This window comes from Pseudopipra pipra, chromosome 2 (assembly GCF_036250125.1).
Source record: "Pseudopipra pipra isolate bDixPip1 chromosome 2, bDixPip1.hap1, whole genome shotgun sequence".
NCBI lineage: Eukaryota > Metazoa > Chordata > Aves > Passeriformes > Pipridae > Pseudopipra > Pseudopipra pipra.
In genome coordinates, this window is record NC_087550.1 from 103,009,765 (window position 1) to 103,022,239 (window position 12,475).

Genomic DNA, 12,475 nt, shown 5'->3' on the forward strand with positions numbered 1-12,475 from the left:
TTACTGAGTAATATAGATGTACGTGTTCAGCTCTTATTGTGTAAATGTTAATCAGTTCTTTTTTTTTTCATTTTATTTCTGTTATGAACCCATAGTTATGTGCATAAAAAGTAACTAGATTAAGTGAAAGTTTTTTCTTGCGTGAGGGGAGCTTAAGGTAAAAAACTGACAGATGTTGCTCAGCAAAGTGGTGATGAGCTGTCACAACAGCTGGATAACTCAGATGAGCGGTTGGATATCCGCCTTAGAAACAGCTGCTGGTACCCTACGGGAGCTTTGCTAAACCTTTATTTTATTTATCAGACTCCTTGATTCCTTCTTTTTATTCTTTATTACCAAGAATATTTGCCTGAAATCTATCTACTTACCTCACTTATTGTAACAGGTAAATTAGGAGCAATTCTGTTGAGGGTGAATTCTGTGTAAAATTGTTATTAACCCAAAATGAAACTAACAGGATTGTTATTTCTTAATGTTCATGTACACCTGAAGATGGCTCTGGTATCTTGGTCTGTTGCCATGAAACTTCATTGGAAGGAAAAGGAATGTATTTATCATAGGGAATAAGGAACTAGAGAACCTATGAAAGAAAGATCCTGTTGCCTTGCAAATATTCTTGGTAGTAAAGAAGTAGATAATGGAAGTTCTGAACAGACAGGTAGTCAGAATTATTTTTAGAAGCTCATGGAGTGTTTTGTCCAGCAGCCACTCCTGAAAACTGTCTTTAATTAGTTGAAATAGAGTGACAAAAACTGAAAACCTAGTATTTATCTTAATATTTACCACAGTAAGCTCAGCTCCACAAGAGATCACATTGCAGAAATAGGAGAACAGAGATCACATTGCAGGACTAGGAGAATTTCCCTACCTCACTGGCATGAGGTCTGCCTTATATAAATTTATAGCCAACTTAAATTTTGTCCAACGCTCAGCAAGATTAAAAAAATAAAGAATACAGCAGATAATGCTTCTTGGGTTGCTCCGCGGGTTGTCTCATGGCAGGAAATGTGCAACTCTCCCACTCACCCAGCTTTCCGTGTGTCCTAGATTCAGACGAGTCACCAGTGGCGAGAGAGCGCAATGTGATTGTGCACACAAACCCAGACTTCTCTGGCTCCAGCAACAGGAGGTCGGGGACCCGGGACTCGGAGTGCCAGACGGAAGAAATCCTAATAGCTGCTCCCTCACGGCGACGGATCCGTGCCCAGAGGGGGCAGAGCGTTGTTGCCTCCCTCTCCCACTCTGCTGGCAACATCTTGGTGCTGGCAGACAATGGGGATGCCGTCTTCGCTGCCGCTGTAAGCAACCGCATCCGCTCACGGAGCCTTCCTCGCGAGGGAGCCCGGGCCAGTGAGGGCCATCAGGATGCCACTACCAAGAGTGGAGGCTATGAAGCAGAGCACTTCCTAGCTGGTCAGGACAGGATCCCAAAAAAAGGAAAGGAGGTCTTGATCAAGCAGGGTTCACAGGAATGCCAGCCCATTGGTTTAACTTGTCCTCAGCACCTGCACAGCCCCGAACACAGCATCGGCGAGAGGGGGAGATCACGGCTGTCGAGGATGGTCGATTCAGGCAGCTGTGAGATTTCGTCCAACTCAGACACTTTCGGGAGCCCAATTCACTCCATCTCCACAGCAGGAGTCCTGCTCAGCAGCCACATGGACCAGAAAGATGACCACCAGTCCTCCAGTGGCAACTGGAGTGGGAGCAGCTCAACATGTCCCTCCCAGACATCTGAAACCATTCCTCCTGCTGCCTCTCCTCCGCTAACAGGCTCTTCGCACTGTGACTCTGAGCTGTCGCTCAACACTGCTCCCAATGCCAACGAGGACTCCAGTGTCTTCACAGAGCAGTTTGGTGACCATGCAGACAAGGTCAGGGGCCACAGGGCGAGCTCCTTCACCTCCACTGTGGCAGATTTACTGGATGACCCCAACAACAGCAACACGAGTGACAGTGAGTGGAACTACCTGCACCATCACCACGACGCCTCCTGTCGCCAGGACTTCAGTCCTGAGCGTCCAAAGGCAGACAGCCTGGGATGCCCCAGCTTCACCAGCATGGCCACCTATGACAGCTTCCTCGAAAAGACCCCCTCTGACAAGGCAGACACTAGCTCACACTTTTCTGTGGATACTGAAGGATACTATACCTCCATGCACTTTGACTGTGGTCTCAAGGGTAATAAAAGCTATATTTGCAACTATGCAGCCCCAGGCTCCGAGAGTGGCCAGACCGGGAGCGTGACTTCCAGCCTGGCTGACTGCACCTGGCAGGAGTGCATGAGCCACAGGAGGCAGGGACGGCAGAGCTTCTCACTGAAGAAACCAAAGGCAAAGCCAGCCCCACCAAAACGCAGCTCGTCTTTGAGGAAATCAGAGGGCAGCACCGACCTTCCTGACAAGAAAGAACCAAAGATCAGTGGCGGACAGCATGTCACTCACACTGCCAGGGAGATGAAGCTGCCCCTTGAATTTTCAAACACACCTTCCCGAGTGGAAGGCCCCAACCTGCCAGCCAAGCAGGAGCTTCCCTGGGCAAACCAGGGTGATGGCGGGTTAAAAGACACTGCGTTTGACACCGCCGATATCCCCTCCTTTAAAGATGAAGGTGCTGAACAACCTCACTATGCAGACCTCTGGCTTCTGAACGACTTGAAATCCAGCGATCCTTACAGGTCCTTGTCCAATTCAAGCACCGCTACGGGTACTACAGTCATAGAGTGCATCAAGTCACCAGAGAGCTCTGAATCCCAGACATCTCAGTCTGGGTCACGAGCTACTACCCCATCCCTCCCCTCTGTTGATAATGAGTTTAAGCTGGCCTCTCCCGAGAAGCTGGCAGGGTTAGCCTCACCTTCCAGTGGGTACTCCAGCCAGTCGGAGACGCCCACCTCTTCTTTTCCAACAGCTTTCTTTTCGGGACCCTTGTCTCCAGGGGGGAGCAAGAGGAAGCCAAAAGTACCAGAGAGGAAGTCATCACTGCAGCAGCCACTCTCAAAAGACAGCACTGCCTCGGTGAGCAAAGACCTTGAACTTCCAATTATACCTCCTACTCACCTTGACCTAAGTGCTCTTCACAATGTCTTGAGTAAGCCCTTCGCTCACAGGCACCAGCTGCATACCTTCAGCCACAGCAAGCAGAGCGCAGTCGGGGAAGCCCTGCAGCCCAGCCCTCCCTCCGCCCTCGCCATCACACCCTCCGTTCTCAAGTCTGTCCACCTCCGGGCAGTCAACAAGCCTGAAGGAGTGAAACATAAAGGCAGTACCCCAGACCTGCTGTGCATACAGGAGACTGCCTTGACACCGACCGATGTTTCTCCAGGCAAAATGAGGCCGCTCTTAGCTAAGAAACCAGTAGCACGCCAGTACTCTACAGATGAGGCCGTAATGCTGTACATTGACACTTCCCCGGCAGAAGCAGGCCCTGGAAAGCCGCCTTTAGAGAAAAGCTCCTCTTTTGGCGGGCAGAATAGCTCTGAGCAAGAAGCTGTAACTTCAGCAAGCGTGAGTCTGGTTGAAACTGAACCTGAAAAGGACCAAACGCACCTGGTTGCTGAATGCTTACCAGAAAGGTCTCTGAATCAGACGTGTGCCATCTCTGTGGATGGGTTTCAGAAGGGCTCAGCTGTCCCCACAGGTGACGACGAAGCAAAGAAACCCATCCAGGGACCAGAAATAGTGTGCGACCTTCAGCAAGTGCAGGCTCATCAAGAGTTCTCCACAGGCAGTGAGGGGAGGCTGGAAGCTGGGCCTGTGGGTGAAAATCCAGCTCATGCTGAGGGACCAACCATCAGCTATCAGTTTAAACACCAACCCGATGTAAGCCACCATGTGCCTGGGAATATCGGCTATGAAGCAGAGATGGCAGCAGTTAATTCACTTGGTGAAGTGGGTTGCAAGCAGGAAAATGGATCATCAGGTATCCCAACCAAAAGTGCCTCTGATGACAGCAGGGCAGACGAGACAGTGGGCAGCACAGATGAGCCTTCACTGAAAGGTCAGTTGTGAACTCTTTCTGTATCATGCAACTTTGGATGTGACTAGTAGTGGAGTCAGAGCAGGCTGAAGTTGCACATCAGCTTATCTCTGTGGGTTTAAGCACAGAGCCCTCCAAGTCTTTTAGCTGGCCAGCCAACCCAAAGATATTTACACCTTTTCAAAGTATTCAGACCTTTTTGATATTTATTGCCTTCCTTGTGCTGCATTTCAGCTGAAAAGAGAAAAGGAAGGAGCATTGGCCCTGGGTACAGAGGAGCCTTAGTATCACAGCTGTGCAGTAAATGGGAGATCCCATGTTCAGTGCCTCGCAGTGCCCCTTTTATGGGCTCCAATATGCAACATTCACCATGTTTAGATTAGAGTGCAAGGTCTGTATGGTGGTATCAGCCACTGGGCTGTGAATAGAGCTGGTGCCTTGCACTGGCAGTGCTGTTGCAAAGTGCAGTGGGGTCTGACTCATAGCATGGCTTCTTTCCTTGTTTAAGAGTCTTCTCCAAGCGATGAGTCCGTCATGTCTCCACTGAGCGAGGAGTCACAGGCTGATGCTGAGGATGTCTTTGTGTCTCCAAACAAACCCCGCACTACCGAGGATCTGTTTGCAGTCATTCACAGGTGACCTAACCTTGCAGCAACAGAAATGGTAACATGCATCCCTGCACAGTTGCCCACTAACAATAGTTACAGGTTATTCCATGCTTAAGTTTTGTCCTGAAACCGCCTTCTTTAGTTAACTCATTTTAGTTTTCTAAAAGGCAGCTTTTAAAAGATGCTTTATTATGGTGTGCAGTGTAGTCTGGGTATCTTAATGGCATATTTGACAGTATATACTTCACAGATGACAACATCAGGCCATTCTATCTAACAAACATACATGTCTTCAAAGAAAAGAACCAGCAGTGGTTCCTGCCTTCTGTCCACCAGTTCACCAGCTCTATTCTGGTGTGTGAGTTGCTGAAGCAAGAATGATGAGAAGGCATCTCTTCAATTTTAGAGTATTTTGTAGTCAGCTGAAATTTGTGACCACAACTGAAATTAAAGATTTCTGATATTGCATAGGTTACACTGAGTCTTATTATTACCTAAGACTCTGCAGGCATTGTTGTCTTTACACAGAGCTGGTTGTGCATACATTGTTTTGGAAGAGCTGGGTAATGTTGAGAGGGACTCTGTGGCTCAGTGTCTCATCCATTACACAAGAGCTACCACAGCTTAAAGTGCCATCAGTCACTGCTAGCCTTGGGTATTTGACAGAAGGATTATGAGAACTCTAGCTAATATGAAAGAGCACTCAATTTGTAAAACTCCAGACCAACCCTAAGTTTTATACTACAAAGATAACATATGAAAGAGTTTTCCTTTGTGTTTTTACAGATCAAAAAGGAAAGTTCTTGGGAGAAAGGATTCTGGAGACCTTTCTGTAAGAAACAGATTGAGAGCTTCATCTGGGACCAGCAGCCAGCCTCTCACTAGCAGCACGCTGCCCACCAGCAACATGCCATCAGCCGGCAGCATGGGCACTCCCATTAGCAGTCAGAGGTCACCTGGGCTCATTTACAGGAATGCCAAAAAGTCCAACACATCTAATGAGGAGTTTAAACTACTGCTCCTTAAAAAGGGCAGTCGATCTGATTCCAGCTACAGGATGTCTGCCACAGAAATTCTGAAAAGTCCTATTTTGCCCAAGTCTCCCGGAGAGCTGATGGCAGATGCCCTTCAAAGCATGGAAGAGTCTCCTCCTGTGACAAGCCCCGACACGTTGTCCCCGCTCTCCCCCTGCTCCCCCAGGGTTAACACGGAAGGATTCTCCTCCAAGAACTTTCCCATGTCGGCGTCGTCCAGAGTGGGGCGGTCGCGGGCGCCTCCAGCAGCGAGCAGCAGCCGGTACAGCGTGCGCTGCAGGCTGTACAACACACCCATGCAGGCCATCTCAGAAGGAGAAACGGAGAACTCAGATGGCAGCCCCCACGACGATCGGTCTTCTCAGAGCTCAACATAGGATGTGTGGGTGCCAGGCTGCCAACACCACCTGGGTCTGTAAGGATGTCAACATAAGAGGCCAATGCTGTAGCAATTCAAAAAAAAGAAAAAAAGAAGAAAAAGAAGAAAAAGAAGAAAAAGAAGAAAAAGAAAAAAAATTTCAGGGCAGTATCGATGCTCAGATGTGTTTGCGTTCGAAAGACGCTGGGGAAATGAGGACTACAGCTGTAGCTATTTATTACATTACATTTTCTAAAAGGAGGAAGATATGCTATGTCTGTTCTGTTTTCTTTTTACTTCATTTGGTTTATCACACTCTCATTTCCATTGTCACTGTAGATTTCAAGGCTATACACTTTCCATAGAGTTAAAGGTGACCTTGGGTATTTTTTTTATCCCAGAAGCTGCCCATCAGATACAAATCCCTCACTGTAGTGCTTCCCTAGGGAGAAAAAAAAAAAGAAAATGCTCTTGAGAATTGGTATTTTTCTACACTAAAATGAGCTGAAACAAAATTTAGAAGAAACTAACAAAACATATGTAAATATCATATTTTTGATAAAAATTTGTAAATAGAATTATCAAAAAGTGGACGTGGCAAACAATTTACTGCGTAACAACTTTGTTTATAGAAGACAAAAGAATTCAAATGTAATAACTGTATTCTGTGAATACCATTTTCATATCAAACATAAAAAATCCACATGGCCACCGATAACCACTTTCAGTGTGACAGGCCTGAAGGATGACATTGAGCAGTGGAAAGGGGGAATTCTCCACCTTAGCTAAGGAAACGGAAAGGCTGACTGTGAGGGGATTAAATTAACCATTTGTCTTTCTAAGGCAGCTCCAAAGAAGCTAACTGGAAAGTGCAGCTGGGAAGGTTACCTTGAGGATTGGTGGGGAAGATGAGTGGGTTTCTGACAGAACAAAGCTGTGTCTGATGCAAAGTCCCAAAGGGTCCCATCCCACAGCCTCCCCTGGGCCTTTATTCTTGCAGGGATCGCTTCGGAGAGGATAGATGTGAGAGAAAACAGTACTGAACTTTCATATTCCTATTAGGCTATTGGGATACATAACACAGTCATAACCTGGTAACTATAATCTTTAAACACGATTAGTTTCTGATTCATAAAGGAAACAAATAAATTGTAAGCATGCAAGAAGCGCTTTTGATTTATCAGTAAATATCCGCAATGAGTTTTCAGTGAAGCTTTCTCTTTGTGCTGATGAGATTCATGCTACCTAAATATTTACGAAAATGACACTGTGAAAACGTAGCTGGGAAATAGGTATGTGTATGCATTATTTATATTCATTGCTGAGCTGGGAAGAGGGAAGCTCTGGTTCATTGTGCCAGCCACATACAGTAAGGATGTTGTCTGGGTTTACCAGAAGCACAGAACAGGGTGGGGGACTGGGGTGGGGTGGGAAAGGAGATAAATCAAAAAGTAGCTGCTTTGATACAAATGAAGGCAGGGAGATAAAAGCTGAATTACTTGAAGTTACTTGAATATTCTCATCTTAAAACCACAAGAACCCGTGAGTTGCTTTATACTTTTAATTTTAAATAAAATAAAACCAATAAGCCTGATCCTCCTTTGGGCCACTGCAATTTCCATTGATGTAGCCCCGTCCATGCTACTTGGAGGACAAGGCTCTCTTTATCCAAAACTGATGCAGTTGGTGTTGGTTGCCGTAGGATATGGTTTGGAATAGAGGAAAGGCTAGTGCAGAGAAAATAGTGCAAGGAGGAATGAGGTGTTTAGTAGGACAGGTCAAATAGGATGGCAGAAAGAGCATACTTTGGTACTAAAGAAATCACCTAAAAGCTGGCTTTAAGCATAAGTAAATAATAGGGAAGCAGGATGTGTGAATTCGGTTTTTACTGAGTTTTCTTTTAATCATGTAATGCATAAAGCTGAGAGTTTTTAAAAGCAGACAGAGCATGTTTTATAGAGGAAGGTTCTACCTAAAACTGTTACAATTTTAAATAGTCAAAGCAAATCAGAACAGTTTAACAAATCTCAAATTATTCCCCAGAAGGTTCATATTTGATTTTGTCTAGTGCTTACCACAAGACGTATTATTCAGGGTTCCCCACTGTCCTCCTGTGTAGCCTGGTTGCATTTGTGTGGTGAGATAGAGTCACTATGCATGTGGTACGTGTGTTGGGATGAGGGGTGGTCCATCAGTTGAAGGGCTGCAAAATCATCTAAAATAGTTTTTCAGAAGGTAATGGGAGCAAGGTTTTGGAAACAAAAGGCTAATCACATTAGTAGCTTAGTTAAGGAGATAAGTCTGAATATAAGTGAAGTGAATGAATGAGAATGTTTTAAGAGGAAATGTTCAGCATATAACAAACCGCTTTCTGGAGAATATGAGTGAAGGAAGTTTAGATACTGGGCAGAAAATCCTTAGTTTGTCATCTTCAGTCATTCTTCATTAAAATTTTACCAGGAGCACTTTTATAATATGTTTAATAGCCCTGAGTTAAACAGTCATTCCAAACTGTAAAGAGAATACAGCTAAATTGACTTTGATGATATCACTTTTTTTATCAATCAATAATTTAATAGAGATCAAAAATAGATATATATACACCGTTTTTTTTACCAGAATGGTGAGGCAATATTTCACATACAAAATGGACACAGAAAAATCCCATTAAAATATAGTCTTCTTTTGCCTTATTTCCTAGTTTATATTTAGCAGACTGAAACCCAAATAGAGAGATTCTAAATCCGCTAAGAAGAAAAGAGTCATAACAAACGTGGGAGTCAGAGGAATGGCAGGGTTCTCTGTAGCATTGCAGGAATGCCACTAAGGCACAGAGGACAAGCCATAGAGCAAAGGGAACATCACTCACCTCTTGAGACAGGGTAGAGTACGAGCATGAGGTAACTGCTGAACCGTCATTTCAACCTACTGTTCTGTTGCTTGCACTGATGTTATGAAAATGATTTCTTAAGTTATACAGCTGTGTTCTGAAAAAAAAAAAACATTTTCCCCTTTTCTCCTTTGTTCCTTTTTTTTTCATTTTGTTATTGTTGTTGTGGCAGCATAGAGGGCATGGGATAGTTGTAGCAAATAAAGCATATGTTTGCTTTTGCCAAAGGTCAGTGATTGAGTGCATTTGCTGCAATGGTGGCAGATAGAGAAATACTGTAGGTTATGACTTAAAGAATTAAAAAAAAATTAAGAAGGTTACAGTGTAACTATTTTGGTACTAGCACCAGTTCATGCTGGCAGAAAAGACAATGGTTTATGGACTTGCATCCATTTTGTATTTTTGTAATATTTGTAAATATGAACTTTTTAAATTGTTGCAAATATGGTTTCTTTTGTAAAATGTTTTCAAAGTTTACATTAAATCCAAGCCTTTGTATATTTTAGAGCTGTGCAACACTTTAAGTCTTGTATTTATTTTTAGTAAAAGCGGTGACAGTTTCATTGTGAACCCCTCTCAAAAAATGTGTTGGAAAAGTTTGATTACCTAGAAAGTGTGTATAGAAACTGCAAATAAACGTGACTGCAATTAAATCACACCTTCTCTTTACTTTCTTGTAATGAGATGTGAAGTCTAATCTATGGACTACAAGTATGCTATTTCCAAAGGTCACTCTCGGGGCTTTACACATTTCAAACCCATTTAATCATGCTTTCTCTTCAACCTAATTTTTTTCATAAACTGTAAAAGGGAAAATCTGTATCCAAACTGTCATTGACTTTAAGTGCCCACCAGTACATTTTTACCAGAATATAAAGACTGCTGAATTCGCCCCATGTCTTTTACAGGTAAGAAAAAGCTAAGAGAAAGAAAGCTGGGATGAAAAATGGTGGTAAGACCACTGCTTTATCTTCACCTGGAAAAGAAAACAAATTGTAACACTTCAGACTCAAGGCATAGGAAATCCAGTGACTGGGTCCTATCAGGAAGGATAGGAAGCCTTGGGCAAAAGGCAGGCCATAGATTATGAACATAAACTTTGAAATGCTAACACTACCTTATTTTAAAATAGTTTGGTTATGAGGAAGTTGAGAAGTCAGGACATGAAAACCAAGTGTTTAAAACAACAGCCTCTCCAAAGAGGATGAGTCTCTTTGAAAATGAATGGAACACTGTACTTGGTATTTAAAAAACACATATGGAAAAAAAAAAGCCGAAATGCACAAGTCTGGTGTCCTAGAGAGTGTAGAATAAAGAAGGGCTTTGGGGAATGCTGCCAGGCTAACTGCAATGATATTTTGCAATGGCATGAGGATTGCCTCGATGATGTAGTAGCCTTAGAGATGTCTCCAAGTGGGAATCAGTTTGCATAACATTCACTTTAACCAAGTGATCAAGTAGTTAATGGTTATGTGGATCATTCCCTGTTGTCTTGTGTGCCTTTCCCAATCCAGAAATACAGGTAAGCAAGATCTGTAGGGAAAGCTTAGGCCATAGAGGCAGGCACAAGCTGGTTTTCCTCTGCCCACTGTACACCTGTAGTTTTCTATGCCCAGTGGAAGAGAAGATTAAACATTAGACTACATAAAATATAGCCAGTGCTTTTTATATATACAAGGTGTCATGTCCCAAGAGAGTGATCCTGGGTTACCTGCTCTGGGAGAGCCACAAAATGTCGGTATTGTAGAGGGTAGTCCTGGACTGCCTACTCTGAGGTATGTTTGGGATACCCTTGAGCTAAATTATGGTGAAATAATGCCAAATGATCAATTAGAAAGTTTTATTTATGGCAGCAATGATTAAACCTTATGATATGTTCAATGGTTTGTGGCAACAATGATTTAAACGTTTCTGAACAGCATGTGGGAACAGCGATTTCTGAACAGCCCGTGGATTGAACTTTTTGGGAGAGGAATAACGGAATATACTAGGTTTCCAAGGAATCTCCCATACCTGTGGAGCAATTTATAACCTGTGGGCAATTAAACAATTTATTCAGGGTTGGGTCTTGTATTTCTACTTTGCTTACATCCTTATCAACAAGGTCAATTTCCATTAACAGTACTTGTCTCCGTGACCAAGCTGCCTCATGGGGAACAACATATGGTTCAGATTTGAGTTATTTTTTTCTTTATTGTAGGGAATCGGGATGCACCATTTTGGATCCTACTGTATTCTGTTGTCTGGTTCAAAACAGTCAGTCTCTAATGGTGGGTACCACCAATCAATCATAGAATAGTCTAAGTAAAACCTGTTATATGCCTGGATACAATTTCCTTGATTTTTTCAAGGAAATCTCTTTCATTAGGTTACAACAAATTTGTGCCCACAAATTATCCCATTCTTAGACCATCCTGGCAGTAAAATGACTACTGTTGTCATATTGGACAGACTCGGGTTTAGACAAGTAACTGAACTATCACTTCAGCTCTTTTACCGTACATTCTCCAACAGGTCGTGCTACTGCTTCAGCCTGAATGAGACCTGAAACTACTTCCACTCGGGCCAGCACATACTGTTTTCCTTCTGATTTCTTGAAACACCTATAGAATCTATTTGCCATATCTCCCATAGAGCCTTGTTATCTCTCAGATTCAGTGGGAGGTCTTGTAGGGGTGGTGATCAAGACATATACTGTACAGCTTAGGAGTCACTAGCCACCCTCAACTCAAGCTTCTCAGAAGAGATCTTTTAACTCCTGAGTGCCTGCATTTAACATGTAACCACTGTAGTGAAGGTTCCCATTTTTCTTCCTCCTCTGCTGCTGTTATCATCACCTCCAAGAGAGTTAAGGAATCCATCTGGTTATTTGCAGAACCACAGAATGGGTCAGGCTGGAAGGGACCACAGTGGGTCATTCGGTCCAACCTCCCTGCTCAGGCAGGGTCATCCTAGAGCACATGGCATCAGGATTGCATCCAGATGGTTCTTGAAAATCTCCAGTGAAGGTGACTCCACGACCTCTCTGGGCAATCTGTTCAGTGCATGGTCACCCACATGTTGAAATTCTTCCCTGTATTCAGGTGGAACTTCCTGTTCATCAGTTTTTGCCCATGGCCTCGTGTCCTTGTGGTTGGCACCACCGGGAAGAGCCTGGCTCCATCTTCTTGGCACCCCCTCTTTAGATATTTATACCCATTATTAAATAGGTGAGCTGGATTGCTTCCCTTCTGGTGGGCTGCACCAAGGCGGGCTTATGCCTTCCGGTGTCCAAAATATCTTCCCATTTATCCTTTTACCACGCTCGCACTCGAATAACTCCCCCCTGGTCCTGTTCCCAAAAGAGAAGCCATTCAGCACACTCTTTAAACGCCGCGTAAGGGCCTGTGCGGGTGTATAACGGGGCCTTATTCTCCGACTCTTCACCGCCTCCATCCCCGGCGCTCTCCCGCCGGGCCAAGGCGGCCGCGCATGCGCGTGGTCGGCCGGGAGCTGTGGTCTGTCGGTCGGTCTGTCTGTCCGTCCGTCCGTCGCGGCTGCGGGCCCTGCGCTCAGTGGGCGCTCCGCTCCCCCGGGCCGCAGCTGGCGGGGCTGCAGGCGAACACCC

The 12,475-nt window shown here is 44.4% G+C and overlaps 1 protein-coding gene across 7 annotated transcripts in view; it reads left to right on the forward strand.

Annotated features, from left to right (window-relative positions):
* NHS (NHS actin remodeling regulator) overlaps positions 1 to 9,521 on the forward strand; it is a 259,593-nt gene extending 250,072 nt beyond the window's left edge. For all 7 annotated transcript variants that reach the window (XM_064646690.1, XM_064646691.1, XM_064646692.1 and 4 more), the window contains 3 exons: positions 1,048 to 3,999; positions 4,487 to 4,613; positions 5,373 to 9,521. In XM_064646690.1, the coding sequence (XP_064502760.1) occupies positions 1,048 to 3,999; positions 4,487 to 4,613; positions 5,373 to 5,997 (3,704 nt within the window). In that variant the 3' untranslated portion in view covers positions 5,998 to 9,521. The remainder of the gene's footprint in view (positions 1 to 1,047; positions 4,000 to 4,486; positions 4,614 to 5,372) is intronic.
* Positions 9,522 to 12,475: the final 2,954 nt, after the last annotated feature.